General features: G+C 39.9%; 1 protein-coding gene across 2 annotated transcripts in view; it reads right to left on the minus strand.

Moving 5' to 3' along the window:
• The window catches only part of lamb2l (laminin, beta 2-like), a 44,138-nt gene that overhangs the window by 18,606 nt on the left and 4,808 nt on the right, over window positions 1–20,724 (minus strand). The window contains exons 1-9 of one of the 2 annotated variants that reach the window (XM_086068583.1): window positions 14,839–14,909; window positions 11,485–11,566; window positions 6,209–6,378; window positions 2,423–2,558; window positions 2,142–2,215; window positions 1,420–1,608; window positions 1,018–1,081; window positions 659–861; window positions 113–233 (exon numbers count right to left, since the gene is read on the minus strand). In XM_086068583.1, the coding sequence (XP_085924709.1) occupies window positions 113–233; window positions 659–861; window positions 1,018–1,081; window positions 1,420–1,608; window positions 2,142–2,215; window positions 2,423–2,558; window positions 6,209–6,378; window positions 11,485–11,524 (997 nt within the window). In that variant the 5' untranslated portion in view covers window positions 11,525–11,566; window positions 14,839–14,909. Of the gene's footprint in view, window positions 1–112; window positions 234–658; window positions 862–1,017; window positions 1,082–1,419; window positions 1,609–2,141; window positions 2,216–2,422; window positions 2,559–6,208; window positions 6,379–11,484; window positions 11,567–14,838; window positions 14,910–20,724 lie in introns of those variants that run through there. The other variant, XM_086068582.1, reaches the window with a different exon arrangement.

Below are 20,724 nucleotides of genomic sequence, written 5' to 3' on the forward strand. Positions count from 1 at the left end.
CAGTGGAGTCATAAAGTGCCTAGATTGGTGTCGTGGCTCGTCCACTTCCATATAAAATCTCTCACATATATTTTTTCCACCCAAAAAACGACTGTGAGTTGCGTGTGCCTACCTCGACAGGTGTGTGGGTTTTCCGCCTCAGCCGGTCTCCATGGCAGGTCATGGTGGAAATCTTGACAACGCTCACAGTTCAGCCCCTCTGTGTTATGTTTGCAAACACACCGGCCGTGGATCTGGCAAGATTGAAGAACGTTTGACTGTCAGAAGCAGGTAAAATAATCACAACAAGACATGGCTTAACCAGCTTGTCCTTAAAAAAAAGGGCAATAAGACGACTACCAAGAAAAATAAATAGAATTGCACTCAATTGAAGCGTAGACCAATCTTAACCATGTCTATCCAGGGTGCAGGACATTACTGTTCAACTCAAATCCTGTAGAGGGCAGTAATGCACATTGCAGAGTGCCACACTCAAGCTTTTTTTTCCCCACCGGAGCTCCATCTTCTAGAGCTGATGGGTCACAGCCCTATTTCTTCAATGTTACAAACATCTGTGTTCAGTACACAAACGGACTAACTAAAGAACTCAGCAACAATGGAACTATGGCAACGAAAGCAAATCTTGGCAGAGGTAACAAACGAAGACTTGTAATCCCACCATGCCGTTCTCCCGCGTATCAACTCCTGGCACTGGTGCGCACTCTGAGGCGTGTCCGTAACAGAAGCAGCTCCCTCTGACTACCAGCTCGTAGATGGCGTAGTAATATTTTTGGAGGACGTCAGAGCGTCTGTCTAGAAGGTCATCTCCCAGAGTGTTCAATTTTGTGAAGTTAATGCGCAGGTTGGTGATACGCAGGAGCTCTAGCAAAGATAAAGATTGAACATTGTTTAGAGGCAAAAACATTTGGTCAAAACTACGGATGGTATCCCATAATACAGATTTAGGAAGTGGCCAACCAGTTGAGCTTCGTAACATGGCTACCTGCATTTTTCACATTTCAGATGAGGTGAGGCTACCTTGAATGTCCAAACTGTAGGGGTCTTTCACATGAATGGCAGGATCCAGCACTTTATAAATGACCTTGGAAAGAAAGAAAAATTGGATAAGAGAGAATTCAATTCCTCTGGCAGGTATTTTTGTCCTTGAGAATGTGTTTTGGGAGTATGTTGGTCAAATATTTCTCAGTTGTGTGTCAACATATTAGTTAGTTACACCTGATGTTTATTTAGTTGCCTATCACACTCCCACACAAACCAAATCAAAGGCTTTGGCAGTTGCCTGAATTGCAAATGTTCTACATCTGCTTTCTCATCCAAAGCGGTTCTGGCTTGTTTAAATTTCGGCATTAAGACCAAGAGGATGCCGTCTAAAATCTTGAATAGCAAATCCCTGTGACAATGAGACCCTCGACATCTTACCTCCCCATTGGTGGAGGGCTCAATGTCGGAGTAGCGTTCCTCACAGATAATGTCGTTGATGTGGTGCAGGCCATTAGAGGGGATACCGTGAAAGGTCTTGGTGCAGTTTGAGGCAAAGTAGCGGTAGGGACGCCACGAACGTCCAAAATCAGCAGAACGCTCAATGATCATAGCTGAAGGGCGGAAAGTCTGTAGGGGAAAGAGGAAACGTTTTAACATTTTCTGCACACTCCTGATTACTCATATTGGACCTCATTCACTAACATATGCATAGGAATGTTTGTACACTGTGCACAAGTTGTTCATATAGGCAAAATCACCATTGTCGACACGACACATGCACACCAGGCCATTTTGTTTATATGTTGATGAATCACAATTCATCTTTAAGAGCGCGTGTGCCTAATTTGCGTAATGGGCGCCATTTCCACCCAAAAAAGGCTTTCGTTTGACAGATTTCAGCCAATAAGCAGTGGTTAAAAAAAAAAAACAGTTTAGCGAGACGTTCATAACTTGTTAAGTAGACTTGTGCCTGTGTTCACATACTAGGGAATTGGAGAAACTGCCATATACTACACATACAGTATAAAGTAGCCGATAATGAAATAATGAACACAAGAACAAATAAACTGCGAATATGCACAGCCCTTGGAGTAAATTACTGGCATTGGAGCATCAAACAAAAGGTTGTAAAACAAACTCATGCATGCAAGAGTGTGTACCTTGAACTTCATAATGAGATGCGTGAAGTGGAATTCTGCCTCCAGGTTCAGTCGAATGCTGACATTTTCTTCTCCTGTGGAGGAAACAAATGTCAGAAGTGCATCACTGTGGGGCAAACTTTGAAATTCTCACTCTCAGGCAAGTGTCTATATTTACAGGACTAACAGGAAGTACTTTGGACACTATTTGAGACCACCCTTTTAGATTCACCCCAACGAACATATTTGAAACAGTGAAATGATATACTGTATATTATATTATATGTATATTGTGTACACACCGTTGGCAGACTGCCACCACGTGTTGTCGCCGTTGCTGTCCATGAGGTAGATCACATTCTCGATGCGGTGGCTGTTTCTGTGTCGGTGCAGGTTATGCGGATGCTGGGAGTTACACTCAAAACATTTGTCTGACTCCTGGTGAGGTGAGAAAAACACGTTTGCACTCTTAGTCAACGCTGTCGTCTGTTGTTAAGTACAGACATGAGAATGAAAGAAAATATGGAGTGTCTAGAAAGATTTTCTACAAGATTTTGGAGTATTGTATAAATGTTTTGTATATATATATATATATATATATATATTTGTATAAAAGGGTCTTCCCCAAAATTGGAAGAATATAATTGTCTCGGTAAATTAATTTCTTGATTGAGATGTGTCAAAATATTTTTGGTCCATGCATTAGCTGTGTGCGTCCCATTCAATGGCTTTCTAAGTATGCAGCCCCTTAATCAGTTTATATCAAATGTCTACTATTAATACAGACATACATACAGTACATTGATTTACTAATCAAAATGTTATGACAAAATTGTGTATTTCAGTCTCAATATACACTCCAAGTATGTTATCGAAGAGGAATAATGAGGCCATGGAAAAAGACTATAGGATGTGGAGCCTGAATGTAGGTGTGTGTGTGTATCACATCATGGGGACTATTTTCTGGGTTTTTACTATTATTGTGGGGACCACATGTCCTTGTGGGGACATTTTGGTGGTCCCCATGAGTCCAAACCTCTTTTTGAGGGTCAAAACTTGGTTTTAGAGTTTAGGTTTGAATTGGGATTAGGTTGGGGTTAAGGTAAGGGTTAGGGTAAAGCAGTCAGTTTTGATCAATGGGGTTTGGGTCAGGGTCTAGGAAATGCATTAGGTCAATGAGATGTCCCCACTAGACATGTAAACCCAACATGTGTGCGTGCGTGTGTGGTAAAGTGTTACAATTAATAGAAGTGCTAGACAGGAGGGCACAGGTGAATGATGTTGGCATGCAAGTGGAAATGGTTCTCAGCCGTTGGAGACAAAGAATGGGCCTGCAGAGAGCAAGGGGCATGGTGAGGTAGGCAGGAAAGGGGTGCGTTTGGAGAGTGGGGCCATGAAGAGGGGAGTTGAGTAGATGAGGTTGGCACAGTGAAGCACTGGAATCCAGCCGAGAACTTTTTAATTCGGTTGTTGTCAGGAGTGATTAAACTAATAACATGACTGGTATAGATGCTAAAGTTGAATGGCATTTCTTTGCATGTACAATGAATGTAGCTTGTGTTCAACAATGACGTGGTTGAAATGGCATCACTGGGATATGTGTCACGCTCATGGCAACTCTGAACGGTATCAGGCCTCTTCCAAATGTGGATAAAATGTGATGTTTGGGACATTTGTCAATTAAATTGTGCAGCGTATATGTGAACATGCCGTTTATACCGCATATACTTTATAGTTCATTTCTCTTTGCTTGCTATTTCTTTCTCTTCTTTCTCATTTTCTGTAACCATTACTGCTGCTGAAACGACCCTTCTCAGGTGAGTGAATTGATCACAACTACTGTTCTGGTTGTCTTAGAAGACATTTGGAGGCTAAGTAGGACACCACTGGCTGACGGGCCTTGTGTATTAACTGATGAAGACTGCTCAGATGATGTCATGTCTGGGAAGATCTGGTTTTGGTTGAGGGTCCCGATTGGTCCTGAGTGGGTTCCAGCCCTTCTGCGGGTTGACCAATCCGGGCCCTCAGCCACTTGTGCCTGGCCCCAGGTGTGGCTAGTTACCCAATTAGTGTGGGTGTATTTAGTACCCGGGTGGTGATCAGTCAGCGTGGGATAATTGCCGCTTGTCACGGTCACCACCGGAGTTCTGTCTGTCATTTTGATTTTGTATCTTTCAGTTTGTTGTTTAGTTAGCATTAACCAGTACCTGGTTAGTGTTTTCTGTCAAATAAAGCACACCAGTTTTGCCCGCTATCCTGCCTCCCTGCATTTTGGGTCCTCCACTTCACACGCCGACAGACACCACGCCGCCCCGTGATCACACCGTAACAAAAAAAAATGCAATGTAGTGCAATAACATTGGGTGCAAAGTGTTAAAGAACTCATTCCATTCTGCTTAGTGGCCATCCCTCGCTCAGTAAAGTGGATGTGTCATTTCTCGTTATCGTCTGTTTATCTGTCAATGCTTTGCAATGATGAGCTGCATCAAATCAATTGCCTCTCGTAGGGCGGTGAAAGTAATTGAATTTGAATAAGAGTAGACGTGGTAGGGTTTGTGGCTTTAAATCTCTCTCGCTCTTGCTCTCTATTCCGAGCCCTTATTCATACCCAATTAGTCAAGGCTGGTCAGCTTTCTGGTGCAACAAAGCACTGATGTAAGTCCAATGTTAATTTGAAAAGCTTTACAGAAAAAGCGCCGTGAAGTTTCCTCACCATATCAGATCATTTCCATTCCACGTTTCCTTGCCTTATAATACGTACTGTATATCTTATTGCTGGGCTTGGATGGCAGTTGACTCCGCTTGTTATGAATTTAAGGCACACATTTATGTTGCTATCCTGTAAAAAATATGCATCTCAAAAGATTTTTGCCTAGAAAAAAAAGTGAATACTATAATATGTGATATCATCATACTAATGTGTAATTTGGCTTGGTAATGAAGTACGGCCTCCATGTGTGAAATGTTAGAGGTGCAACCATTAATCAATTAAATGACAACTAATTGATTAGCAAACAAATATATAAAATGATAATTATTTTTCAGAATTGATTCAACCTTGTTTGATTTAAAATTGTTGTTTTACTACACTGGTTGATTCCTGAGCCGAAATCCATGACAGATTTTGCATCTATTTTTGCCACTCGTCTTGTTCCTTTTAAAGGGCATCAACCCGATTGGATTAACAGCAGCACCTCTCTTCGGATATAACTAATAATTGTATCTTACCGGTAAAAGGAAAAGATTCATGACAACCTTTTGTCAAGCACACAACTGATGAACTTCTGAACATTTTAACACTGACACTTAAGGTAGTTGCTAACAAAGGTCCACACCTGGATACGTGGTGTGACAGTTTGTCACCATCCTGACCTCTAGAGTTGAGGAGGGCCTCTGGAATCAGGGTCTCACGTCAATCTTGTTCACCTGGAGGCATCGAGGTGCAAGTATGCACTCGTGGCGCAAACAGATGTATGTATACAGCGCGCCCATGATGAAGCGCCATTTAGAAAAACAAACCAAACTAAAGCTGCAGATTGGATGTGCTTGAGAAGATATTTTTGTTTTACATTTTTTTGTCTGTCTGTTTATATTTCTTTCAAGTGACCCATATTTGATATTGTGCTGACTGATTATCTGATCTCAACCGAAATCACCAAAAAAATCCAAATTGTAAAGTTTGAAGGACCACATTTGAAATGAATCACATCATCTATCGCTATACAATTTGAGCCTGCCAACTTTTATTGCAGGTGTATGAGGTAGTGTTCGTGAACGCCTACAAAATGTACATGTCTTGAACGTGTTCACAATGGTCAAAATGTCGTATAGGGAGAAGAGCATAGTGTGTACCAAAAGGTGAAGGTGAACAAAAAGGCTTTATGTGGTTTGTTTGCATATATGTACAACACATACTGAAAGGGTGAGCAGGTGCAAACCCTTAAAAACAAGTAAAAACAAAAAAACAAACATTGAAGCTGAATGGAGATGACAAAAGATGGATTAGCCACGGAAAAGAGAACCAACATTTTACTTGGTTTGACAACACAGGTGATAAAAGAAAAGGATGTAATATTTTAGCAAGTGACCTGGAGATGGCTGACAATGCAGTAGTGCTCTGGCCCGTCCAGCCCACAAGTGGAGGTGGCACTTAAGTTCACAGCCCGTCCAATCAAAAGATTTCCAGTGGCAGGGTAGCAGCTCCCGTCCGTGCAGCCGTGCGGGCTCGATGGCAGGTCTTGTCCAGACACACTTGAGGCTGGAGATAGAGGATGATGAGTGACGTCAAACATAGAAGAAAACATGACTTGGGAACTTGCTGGACACTTCATATTTGACAATTTGCAATAAAAAATACTAGCTTTTTCCGACTGACCTATTGAATCACAAAATGTGTCAAATATCAAACTGGTGGTACAGAGTCAGCATGATGAACAGTGCTACAGTTATAGTACATGTGTACATTTCACTTCTACTACAAATGACATGACTTTGTTACCATTATTTTAACATGTTGTATAAAGGCATATATTGCTCTGGCCACATTCTTCCTGGTCGACCAGCTTGTAGTCATTCATTTTCTATATTGCTTATCATGTTCAGCATTGATGAGCAGACTTGGGGAGTAACGGAATACATGTACCGCCGTTATGTAGCTATCAAACTGTGAGGTGTGATTGCTTTTAGTGAAAATAGCACATGGCCTTCAATCAATCAATCAATAGCCTACATGCTTTTTTAATACACAAGTATTTTTGCTATTTGTAGGCTGCCCGGGTCCCTATCACCTGCAAATAGCAGGGGCACATTGTATAGAATATATATATTGTGGTGATATTTATTTTTATTTTGTCTTCATGAGCATACTCAATATTGTAGTAATCCAAAAGTAATCAAGTTACATTACTTTAATATTATGGTACTTGGATTACGTTACTAACTACATTTTTTTTAGCAGGTAACTGTAATGGATTACATTTTAAAAGTAACCCTCCTAACCCTGTTGATGAGACAGTAAAAGAAAGGAAACAAATGTACAAATGGATCGTCTGCCAGATAGAAAAACACGTTTCAGTCCTTCAGGCCAGGCAGTGAAAATGCATTATTTGTTTTGATGCAAACTCTACATTTTCAAATATTGTTTTTCTGTCTTGAAAAAGAATGTCTATAATTTTGGACGCATTGGCTGACATTCCAGAAAGTAATTGCTTTAATGGACGTCAGAGTGGAACATCTCTTCTTCCCCCCCTTACTTGGATCCATGTAACACTCTCTCTGCACCACTGAATTGCAGGTCTCATCAAGACGAGGGAGCAGCACAGTCAATTTGGTAGCTAATGTTGAAACAAAATGGTGAGGGGCCCGGATTGTAGAATTACTGTACGAATAGCAAATAAGAAGAAAGCTAAACGAGGTTGACAGTGATGTATGGGGTCTTTTCAGCTTGTTGATCTACAGAAAAACAACAGACCTGCAACATGTTGAGGCTTGATAGCAAAGATTGGGACAGTTCAGTGCATTGTTAAACTTCCCCTTGACAAAAAAAGCATCTCGGAAGAAAACTGTACTTCATGTCAACTTTGAATTCTTAACAAAGTACTGTAGCATTTTCGAAATTCTCTTTGGTGCTTACAGTGTGTAGCTATACAATATATACTCAACAAAAATATAAACGCAACACTTTTGTTTTTGCTCCCATTTTTCACGAGATGAACTCAAAGATGTAAAACTGTTTCCACATACACAATATTACCATTTCTCTTAAATATTTTTTACAAACCAGTCTAAGCCTGTGATAGTGAGCACTTCTCCTTTATCAGGGTGCTGATTAGACACCATGATTAGTGCACAGGTGTGCCTTAGACTGCCCACAGTAAAAAGCCACTCTGAAAGGTGTTGTTTTGTGAAAAAATGACTGGGTCAATTTCTGGGTCACCAAATCCACCCCCAATAAAACAAAACTGCACCTTTTAGAGTAGCCTTTTAGACTGGTTTGTGAGACAACAGAGAAATGGTGATATTGTGGATGTGTGTAAGAAGTTTTAGATCTTTGAGTTCATCTCATTAAAAAATAGGAAAATACAAAAACAAAAGTGCTGCGTTTATATTTTTATTGAATATATATACATTTCAAATACAATACAGCATATAAATTATTTCTCCGAAGTACTCAGTTGTGCTACTCATGCATTTTTTTGCTACAGTATACATTTGTTTTTACACTTCCCAACAATCTAGAAGTTGTTGGCAAGAAGTATTGTGATGTGAAAAACATCAACAAGAACCCTTTGTTTCATTTTGTTACCGTTTCATAACATTTATTTAATAGCATTTCATTTAATAACATTCTAATGAAAGCACAAAGCAATCCATCAAATCATGTTCAGACCAAGCCTACCTTATTTACTTTGTTTGAAAATAAGCCACAAACCTAGAGCCCATCATTCTTTGCTTTAATGAACCGAAATATCGAGAGTTGCTCACCAGAAACCAGCAGAAGGTATTTGTTTGGCAAAAGAACAAAAATCCCTAAAATTTGTTGACAAGTGGCTCTTACCTAACTGATACAAAATGAATACAGTTACTTCCGACCAAGATGGTCAGACATTTCTTGTAGCTGGTCTCACATCTCTTTCCAGATCCCGCCCAAATCCTAATGTTTTAAGCCTGTCATTTAGCAGCAAGTCGTGGCTTCAGCTCCCCCTACACATTTTCTACAGGATTAACGTCTGGGGACAGCTAGCCTGCACCCCGTGACCTTAATGTGCTTCTTCTTGAGCCATTCTTTTGTTGCATTGCCCGCATGTTTTGGGTCAGTGTCATTCTGAAAGATCCATTGACAAGTTACAACCTCCCCATCCATCGGCACCTTGCGGCGAGTAAAATTGTGTTCTACCTTAGGTAGAGAAATAGCAAGATGTAGGGCTGTGCGATATAACCTTTTTTCCAACAAAACTCTGGTTTATGATTCCAATTGAAGCACAATTCAATCTGTGATTGAATCCACTGGGCTCCTTTCTTGCTAGTTGTCAAATATAGTGACTAAAACCCTAAGTTGGCAACACTGATTTTGCTTTTGCAAACTAGCTCCAATGCCACTAAAATCGGACAGAGAAATTTGATTAATTTAAGATGCAAAGGCCGAAGAAAGCAAGACAGTCAAAGTCCAAAGTGAAAGTCCTTCTGATTGCATTTATTCCATGTAAGGGGTGCTATAAACTGTAAGTTCTTGTCACAAGGCCAGATGCTCAACCAGCACATCTACAAAGAGATTCCGTGGCATTTGCTTTGTTCAGTGCACAAGAAGATACGAAGACTTGTGGCAGGACAACTCCTTCACCATGCCTACTTAAAGGGACAACAATGTGAAAAATCAACTTTTTGGAGCTTTTAGCCATGTTAAAATGCTAAATCTTCACCAAAAACATCACCAAAGTGGTGTTATCCTCCATTCGCCCCTCTATGAGAAATTCTAGGTCATTCTGCTCTCCAAGCACCAGCCCCTCCCAACCTGAGAAAACGAGCTGTTGGAACTTTTTGACATCATTAGGTGCAGCCCCGCCCACGCACCGCCACCCACTTTCTCTGAGACATCCATGAGATAGTGACAAAAGTAGCCTTTATCAATAAATATTCTGTCCAAATAAATTCAAAGCAATCAATTATCCTCCATATTTGCAATGCCAAAGTCTAATGACAATTGTCTTGAAATCCCAGAAAGGGTTCTGGCTGACCCTTGAGCAAAACTTTTTGTGCTTTGGAATCCAAATGAATGAATGGTGTAGTGGTTAGCTTGCTCACCCTGTAAGCAACTGGTATCTGGTTCAAGACGAACTCAGGATTCTGTCTGTTCTTTTTCCCTTCTTTTCTTTCTTTTCTCTTCTCTCCTCCTCCACTACGATTTCTTGCGGCAAGGAGCCATTTTGTTTCAAATATTTATTGAAGAATTGAACATTGGATTTAAAATATATCTTTTGTGACACCAATCCTGGAACTTGACACGTTCAATATACAAAACTACGCATATAGCCACTGTGAGTCCCAAAGAACTCAAGAGAATGACCTGGGCATGTCTGTCAGAACAAGGAGATCATTGACAGCTGGTTTACAAGTGTGTTATTAGAGTGTAGAATGAGGCAATGAAACACACACACACATAGAATGACAGGTAAACGCACCCCTAGGCATCCAATTTCCATCCGGTATACAGCACCACCGGCAGGAATGTAGAGACAGGATGGAAAATGTTATTCATTAACGGAAACATTCCAGGTGTCACTGTGCTCGTGAATGAATGCCAATGCACCTTTAAGAGTCTCTTTGCAACACTTTCTTTGCACCTTAAGCGGAGCAGGTAAGCTTTCAGGAATGTAAATAAACTATACGAACACTCGTGAAGTTGTCCCTCAATTCATTCAGTAGTTTATAACCGTCAATTCATCATTTTTATTTCTTTGTACGGTAATCATTAGATCAGGGGTGCTCAAGTTGGGTCCTCGAGAAGCCCTATCCAGCCTGTTTTCCATGTTTCTCTCCACTAACACACCTGATTCATGATCAGGATCGTTATCAGGCTTCTGCAAAGCTTGCTGATTAGCTGATCATTAGATTCAGCTGTGCTGCAGAAGGGAAACATGTAAAACAGGCTTGATAGAGGCTCTCCAGGACCCAACTTGAGCACCCCTGCATTAGATGTTAGTTTAAGGCCGCTCACACATTGGCACTTTTTCCAGCAAAAACATTCAGACAGAAAAAAACATTTATTTTGGAGCATAAAGAGTCAGCTACTTCAATATATTATATATAATAATAGATATAAGTATTGTACCACATTGATCCATATATCGTTTATGATCAACAATGAAAATTTTACCTCTGAAGTTTATTGATGTTGTACAACTCGAAGTTACACCAAAATGTTTACCCCAAAAAATGTATTAGACATGATGTGATGCGGGAAGTTATGATATCACACGGAGTTGTGCTAACAGCTGCTAATTGCTCCCATGGGAATGCCAATAGCACAACTTTACAAAAAATGTTGTTACATAAAATGTCTCTTGTATCTACTGAGTGGATACAAAGAATTTATGCTTGAGTTGCCTGTAGATAACGAGTGTCTGCAAAAGACAAGATTTACTTGAATCTACTACTTGCGATCTGAACATCATCCAAAAATAATGCTCTTATTTTAATTTTGATGAACTCACAAACTTTTTCCTTTGTTGGTTAAATGCCAGTCAACTTGTAAACCTGGCTGAACAATTTCTAGCATGCTGATAAACCATGAACATGTTTCATCATCCATTACTAAGTTGAATGAAGGAACCCAAATGCAATAGAAGAAGGATGGAATTGTACTCACCGAACATGAAGAGCATCAGATACAGAGCCATGGTGGTCATCAGCAACACTGGACATGAAACGAGCAGATAAGCAGTCTGGATCTGACAACAAACAGACGGAAGCAAATGCATTTTACCTTGTGCGAGCAATATCAATGCATATGACCGACCACCTTGAGACCTCTTTGGAAAGGTAGTTTACAAGTCGCTTTCAGCGCTGCCGAGGCTAAACTATCTCATTTTGATCAACAGCAAATAGTACACCATCTTGATGATTCATTTATTATTAACCGAACTAGATTAAACAATAACAGCAAGGTTTCTGAAAATGGAAAAATGCGAAACTATTTTCAGGATCTGCAGCAGATCCTTTTTTGTAAATCGGTTAATGTCAGGTAATTTGGGGCATAATTTAATTAAATGCAACGAAAACCTCTGGGTGTGATGTTTAAAATAATTCCTGAGATGGATTCTTGCAAGTAGTCCAAGGTCAAGTTCTTACAGCCTGAGCTACTGAACTACCTCATGCTTAACAACCAAAACTGTTACTGTATTACACCATTCCAGGTGCAATGCTCCAATTTCCTGTGGGTCTGGGACAAGCGCTGAAGCTTTGGTCAGATATCTTTCAAGGTCTTTAAAGCTGAAGATTAGTTTGTTGTCAAATTGCTGGAGTGTTTTGACTTTGGCCATCTGGGGCAAGATATCATCGTGGGGATGGTTCGATTCTCTCTCTGGTTTCAGAACGTGCGTGAATGTTGTGAAAGCTCTTGGGAACACTCAAATATTTCCAAATTGTATTTAATGATTTGCACAGCGGACAGTAAATTTGTTAGATTTCTTACAGTTGGCCCTTGAGTAACACTCCTCTAAAATGCAACCCAAAGATGGAACTTTGGAAGGGTGGCCAGCAGCTCAACACTGTGCATTATGTTTTGATCACACAGAAAATTGTTTTGTTAGTCTGGAGCATGGATCTATGGAGGACTAAAAGTGCCAAAATTAAATAAATAAATACACAATTAAATAATTAAATAAATGTGGATTAATTAATTAAATGTTTCATTTATTAATTAAATACGGAATTAAATAAATCAATGTGTTATTAAATGTGTCATTAAATAATGAATTATAATGATTATTTGTAAAAATATATATATACATAATTATTTCTCTATTTAATTATATTTTTTCATGGTCACTGTGTTGCGATGCTTCATGAAAAGTGTAATGGAAACACGTTTTCCCCCCATTTCCTGTAGTCATGTGACCTCGCCCGATAAAAGAAAGAAAATGTAGGAAGTACAGGACCAAGGTTTCCGCGGCTCCATACACGCAAACTATTTACTCTCGTGACGTGACCGCCTACAAGAACTGCGAGATTTTGCGAGAGTCGAAGCGGGACATTACGAGAGCTACGCCTCAGAAGCAAATCACTCTTCAATGGAAACACCTACAAGTCAAAATTGTACTTTAGCAAAATAGTAGAAATATCGCTTTTTATTTTGATGTTGGTTTTGCACAACAAGCCTCGATCACTCTGTATCGGAAAAAAAAGATCCATTACCGTAGCCGCCATGTTGCTAACCACTTAAGGCCGGAGTAGTCGATTAGACAAGATATGAGTAAATCAGGCTTTAGCCCCGCCCACTAACTTTGACGGGCAAGTTTGACAGATAAAATGAAGTAATGCAACGCTGCAACACAGGACCATGAAATAAATAAATATAGAAATAATTATATATGTAGGTAATTTAATGAATGAATGACACATGTATTTAATTATTGGTTTATTTAATTCCATATTTAATTAATAAATGACACATTTAATTATTTCATGACACATTTATTGAATTATTTAATGGTGTATTCATTTATTTAATTTGGGCACTTTTGGCCCTTTATATGGATTGATTCAGATTATATATATATATTTATATATGTAGGTAATTTAATGAATGAATGACACATGTATTTAATTATCGGTTTATTTATTTCCATATTTAATTAATAAATGACACATTTAATTATTTCATAACACATTTATTTAATGATTTAATGGTGTATTCATCTATTTAATGTGGGCACTTTTGGTCCTCCATATGGATCGAAGAAGATCCTTTTTATTTTAAATCTGTTGATCCTGACGAAATGTGCAAATGTTGGATTTTTTCCCTTACTATCTGTTAAATTATGATAATAGGCAATTATACGCAATGCTGACATTAAAGTGTAGTTCATCTTGGCTGAGTTGTGAGCAAAGGGCCTCTTGTATGCACAGGCTCTGCAAACACAGGGGCGTCCACACTGAATGGGACAGAATATGTGTGTGCATGTGTGGAAACACAAAATGACAGGCGAGAACAAGCATGTTTCACGTCACGCACCAGCGTGACCTCTAAGACAAATAATTGTGGTGACAGGATTGCCACAGGAAAGAATAAATGATACTAAAAGGGAGTTTACTCAGATATAAAAACATGTTGTTGTGTGTGTCTCCTGTTTTCTTATATGTAAAAACTTGGAATATTCATATTCACAATTCTAGCCTAAAATAAAACTCCCTGGATACCACAGAACTATTGGCTAGTGGCTGTAAGCGATATGGTGATGACAAGGCAATCTGATTGGACGCTGGTGACAAGAGGTTGCTCATTTCATGTCCACTGAGTTTGCCTTCAAAAAGTTCAATATTTGGATACCAATATGTATTAGAGCTATAAAATAGAATATAGACCAATACTAGCTTCGGTGTCATGATGTCATTCATTCCAAAATGATTGCTATCCCGTTGGTGAGTATCTTGATGCAGATTCAGATACCAGAGCTTATTCTCACTGTTTGAGTCTCTATGGCATCAATGAAACCATCCAACCCCAAAAATTATAATGGCGCTGCCAGTCTTCATAACCAGGAAGTACGCACCTAAGTGGCAAACAGATGGCCAAACAAACACGTCTTGTTTTCACTTTTGTTCGGATTGGGCGATGGGTTGCGATTCTCCTGATGACTATTCTAATTAAATATGGCTATATTCACATGAATTAACAACAAATCAAAGAAATACAGTACTGTAATGCATATCAATTTTGTACAATACTCAATATTTTTGATTGTCTTGTCTCTCGGCGTTGACCAATAAATCAGGTCACTCTCAATGAAGTGACACAAATGCCATCTGCACTAGTTATCTGCATCTCTTGTTACGATTCAACAATGCAGTGAACAGTTTAGTTTAGCCCAAGTGGAGCTACAGTGATGATGCCTCACCCTCAAACTTTACGAACAACACAAGAGCTTTACAAAATAAGCACTGAAAGAAAAAAAACAAGTCATCATGAGAGCTCGCAAGCGATCCAAGTATTCATACTCACGTTTGATCTCCTCACAATATAGAACCATTCACTCAAAAGTGTCTTTGAACGCCAGTCTCTGCCATGTGTGTGTTTACGCGTGCATGCACATGTGATGCAGCAGAAAGTGTAAAACAAACTTGAGAGTGCTACCGGCGCCGGCGGTGGTGTAAAAACAGAGGGAAAGCCGAGGGCCAATGGGAGCTCCCGAGTGCTGGTTTCTCTCCGCCCTTCGGCTCGCCCTCCCTGGTTTTCTCCGGCCGGCTACCTCGTCACTGGGGCACTGGGGTGAATGGACAGCTATTATTATTCTAATTGCACTGTCACTCTGCGGGCCACTGGTTGAAAGAGGGGAACGGTCTCCAGGCTGTTGGAATGCGCCACCCCTTTCTTCTGGACTCGCAGGGAGGCTGAAGAGGCAAGGGAGGTAGAGAGCAGGCCAGAGAGGCCAGAGAGAGAGAGAGAGAGAATATGATGAGGGAAGAGTGGTATGGACAGGCACAAAGGGGCAATTTAGACAATGTCCATACCTACTGTGGAATGTTTCAAGTGTACAGTTATTCCCCTGAGAAAAATGTTTTACCTGCCCATGTGAAAGCACATTTCCAGGCTGTCAAGTAAGTCATTTACAGAAGGAGGCACAATAACAATTAGGGGTGTGCCAAAAAATCGATTCTCGTTTAGTACGATTCAGAATCGATTTTAAATGTCCCAAAGTCGATTTTATTTCAATTATTTTATACTGTCTTGCCTTTGTCTGTGTGTGCCTTTATTTGGAGCGCCGTTTATGTTGTACCCGATTTGGCCACTTAGGAGCAGTGTGGTTCCAAGCGGTCTGTACACTGTTAAGTTGTAGCCACATTAGAGAGTAGAAGGAAAAACGATCAAGTTATTCCAATAAAGTAGCGCGCTAATTAGCATTAGCGAGTCAGACTTGAGTAGATTATTACAATTCCATGCACATCTATAGATTGAAGCAAAAATCATTGTGAATCAAATCATTCTGAATCAAAAATCGTTCACAATCGAAAATCGATTCTGAATCGAATCGCAGGCCCAAAAATCTGAATCGAATTGTGAGACATTCAAAGATTCCCACCCCTAATAACAATATTGACAAATGGCAGTAAGAAAGACATAGGCTATGCATGTACAGTACATGCATACTTAAGTGGAGCTACTCCTAAACATCCATTGAATATGGATTTAACAAAATACAGTACACTAATACTGTACTTTGAATGGCACCTGGGATAACACAGATCTCCACCAAGCCCGAATCACAAATAATATCGCCGGCGTCAGTCATGGAACAATCATGATGTGCTAGGCAATAAACTTCATTCCTCTAGGTGGCACTAATGCAATAATTAACACACACACTTTGGGTGAGAAGCCGGTTTACACTAGTCTTCCAATTTAGTGCACTTCCATTTATCCATTTTCAGTTTGGTATCATGAGGGTCACGGGTGAGCTGAAGCCTATCCCAGTTTACTTTGGGCGAGAGAAGGATACACTCTGGACTGGTCGCCAGCCAATCGCATAGCACATTTAGACAAACACCCATTCACACTCAAATTCACATCAATGAGCCATTTAGGCTACATTCACACTGCAGGCAAATGCAACCCGAATCTGATTTTTTTTCTGCCCAAATGCAACCTGCATCTGATTTTTTTTTTTTTGCCAGTGTGAACAGCTCAATTTCGATTTTTCATATCCGACCAGGGTCCCTTTCATATGTGGTCCGAGATTAGATACATCGATTTTTTGCAATGCGACCTCAGTATGAACAACTAGGTTGCATATATCCGACCTCTCCGTCGTCTTAAGTCCAGTATGCGCTCCGTACGAGAGACGTACGTGAATCGGCGAAGTTGATTTGAGTAACATTTGTGACTTTATATTCGACTTAAATTTAATCCGACTTGAAACATGAAGCATAAAGTTGACATTTGTGGTGATATTAGTAATTTAACCACGCAGACGGTTGGTTCATTTATTATGCACGGAAATGACGAGATGTTGTTAGTAAACGTCTCTGTGAGATCAAAAAGGCTCGACTCATTTTCACAAAATATTATTTCTACCTCCTCCCGCATCGCTTTCTCTGTAGATATGAGATGAGAAGAAAAAAAGATTTGCCCCGACGACTGCCGTCTCTTCTTTGGCGCAATGGGGTCACTTTGCGGATGCATATGGATCACACAGCAGACAGACTGAGGTTGCAATTAATAAGTAATGTAAACAACATTGAGACTTGCAGTGTGAACGTAACCTTAGAGTCCACAATTAACTCATTCACTCCCAGCCATTTTCACTGAAGCAGGCCCCTTCACTCCTGGCTGTTTTACTGGATTATGTTATTATGTCGGTTATGGAGCATAAAAGTGCATCATACAAATGAAACAAGAAAAAAAAGGACTTTCGACGGTGATGTATTTATAAAAAGGCCCCTGTTTGTGTGGTCGTGGCCTTTGCATAAGTGCACAGCGTAGCCATAATCTCTTTAATTGCAATGTCAAAAAGATGTGGCGCTAACAGACCTTGGACCTTTTCCAGGAAATTTGAAGGTCAAAGACTTTGGAAGGGGGACAACACGGAGAGACGAGCGTAGGAGGAAGTGTACCGGTGTCTGCGTGTGTGGGTAATGTTCAAGCATGTGTGTGATTGGGGCCAGCCAACAAAACAACAAGTGCACGAGAGAACAAAGCAGCTTTCACATTCACAGCGCTCTGCTGATGTGACCTTCGGCCTCTGCTAAAGGAGGAGATGGCGAGGCAGCGAGATCAGAAACTGGAACAAGTTCAAGGCGTGTTCTCACTTCATTGAAATGGGCAAAAATTCAACACTTGAAAAGTTTTTTTTATAAATTTATATGGGAAAAACTACTTTTACATTTTGTTCGGGTGTGTGGGAATATAGGCGGGTGCCCCCCTTCACCTTTACTTATTATATACAGTGGTTCTGTAAATCAAAGTAGCAGATTATATCTAAAGCTGGGTTAATTACTTATTCACTGCCATTGACGGTTATAAACGTCAAAAAATTATTTAAACTATTTCTATTAATTTAACATTATTTTTCTACTTTTGTTAACAAGAGTATGAAAACCTAGAATTTTTTATTGTACATTTAGAAAATATATAAAATTTGTGATTAATCGTGAGTTAACTATTGAAGTCATGTGATTAATTACAATTAAAAATTGTAATCGCCTGACGCCCCTAATTTAAAAAAAAATTTAAATTAAAAATTAATTCTAGATTTCCATACTCTTGTTAACAAAAGTGGAGAAAAAAAAGTTCAACTAATAGAAATAGTTCAAATTAATTTTTGTCGTCTATAGCCGTCAATGGCAGTGAATGAGTTAATTTGGCTTTATTTGTCAGGGCGCTGTTTTTTTATGAACTTTTTGAGCGATTTTTGTATTTCAAAGCGTGTCCCCGCTGATGTGAACAGCTTGAACCAACAGCATTGCTGTGAATGAGTAGTCGCTTTACAAAAGAGTCGGTGTTGCTAAATTGGTGAGACTTTGCTAGGAATAGCAACTTGCTAACTAATTCCTGCTAAGAAACACACAAACACAAGCAGGATAATTTTCACATTGTTTTCCACGTAACAAATTGGTGCGCAAGTTTTATTTTTCCTGATCATCCACAATGATGAAGATGAACTGAACATTTCGATTCTAACAATTCCCCCCGTGTCACAATGTAACAACTGCACCTGACTAACTTAAAAACGGAGCCTGTCAAACACCCAACAGTTGCATCAAGGGGAGATAAGGCGAGGCCAGTAGAAAGTTCACGGCGCCTCTACAAAGTCTGTGCGGAGGCAAGACAAAGCCAAGGAATCTCGGAACTCCAGCCCAAACAATCCCAGGCTCCCGTATAATAAAAACATGATAAGCCTTCCTCTGTGCGCTTGTGCCTGTTTGAACTTGTGTACACATCAAATCAAGGCCTATGCACTGCAGCTGGCAGCAATGTAAAGGTAAATATGTTGTAAAAATAATCCTGAATGGTAAAGGTGCTGTAAAAAGAGGCTCGGCTAGAAATGGGACCACATCAATGTGATGACATCATGGAGGAAGCTTGTGTTACTTATGTAGCAACGTCGACCGAGTCTCTGTGTGTGGCAGTCATAAATAGCGTAAGGCTTTAAAAAAAAATGAGGAATAAAGAAAAAAAACAGTACACTTGGTTGCACCGACACAAAAACTGACAAGCAAGCATCGCTTTCAGCTTAATTCTGCCGACAATATGCAGCAGGGCAGCTCAGGTGCCTACAAGTGCTCAAGTTAAAAAATAACTCACTACAGGGTGTGTCAGGTGGTCATATCTATAGCTGAGCAGGCGACCCAGACAAAGAGCATAGAACCGTAAAGTGATATCACTGTGAAACTCTGAATACCGCACAGCAGATCTCAGCAAAATACAAAGGACGGCCTAGTATGTCGCAATATACACAGGAAATAAATAGGTCTGCTTTATCTTTTGCCAAGTGTGCCTTGCAAGGCAAAAGGTTAGGTTCAAATCAAATTGCTAGTCAGTCAGTTAGTCAGTTAGTTTGTTAGTTTGTTAGTTAGACAGCATTTGGGGAAAAACCTACAGGGACGAGCATACAATGACACCGAAAGTAGCATGCTGACTGTCAATGTTTTTTTTTCAGTTCAGTGACGACATCTCGGCTGCATTTGAAGGTCAATGGCCGGGTTGACATGGAACAATGTATTCCGATTAAAATAAATCCGAATGTCCAAATGAAAGAAAATGTTCCATATAAGCAACTTAATTGGGGGGGGGGGGTTGCCTGATTTTAACAGTTCAATTGGAATAGCCAAGCTGCATTGGATTTGCTCCGTCTTGATATAAATGTGACATCATCGAACACACACTTTAAATGGCAGCGTCTATCCAGAGCTCGTCTGTGATGGGAGAACTTGCTTTAAAGTACTGAAAGTACATGTTTTTATCTAAATGTTGCTTTAATAAAAGTGTTAAAACAATCACATTTACTGTTCTAAATAGATGAACAAACTCCATTTTGATAAGCCACGTGATGTTTACAGTGCTGCTGATCTGATTAACATAGTGGAGTTCATTTCATGTAAACAGGTGACCAGAGATTTTCATTCTGAATGATTTCAAACGGAATGACTTAAAAGTAAACCCGGCTAATAACACAATAATGTCACACAAAAGAATCCCTATAGAATAAGAGAAAATTATCCATGGGGGAAAAAAATAAATTAAAAAATCATTCTTCGTTGGTGCCTGGCATCGTGATGCGAAGTTAAGATTTTGACATGAGCACGGAACCTGCTGAAGGCTAGACTCAGATAGTATGCAGAAGGTCGGCTGTTTGATCCCCGCGCTACCCAAGTCGTGTGTCGTTGTGTCCTTGTGCAAGGCACTTCACATACATTGCTTCCAGTTCTACTCACACTGGTGTATGAATGGTGCGAATATTTGGTGGTGGTGGGAGGGGTCGTAGGCGCACACTGGCAGCCTCACTTCCGCCAGCTGTGGCTGCTTAATTAGCTTACCGCCACCACAGTGAGAATGTGTATGTGCATGAATGATCTATCTGTTCCATTGTAAAGCATATTTGAGTGTCTGAGTAGATAGAAAAGCGCTATATAAATCCGATGCATTATTACTATTGTTACAAAATTCTGCTAAGGTAAGACGACATTTGGTACCCACTTTGTAGACGAGAGATTCTTGTAATCAAGTCAACGCTTTTTGGCAGATTTGGGCAAAAAACATAGACTACTATATGCGTTTTGGATTCAAGGAGCAACAGAGGCGCCATTAATGTTTTTCAGGTAGATTTGAGGTTGGGGATTTTGAGTTTTGTCATATAGCATTAAACATGTAACACTTCCCTTCAACAATCTC

Source organism: Leptonotus elevatus, chromosome 2, assembly GCF_054856555.1.
Source record: "Leptonotus elevatus isolate MCC_2025b chromosome 2, RoL_Lele_1.0, whole genome shotgun sequence".
In the NCBI taxonomy this organism is placed as follows: Eukaryota; Metazoa; Chordata; class Actinopteri; order Syngnathiformes; family Syngnathidae; genus Leptonotus; species Leptonotus elevatus.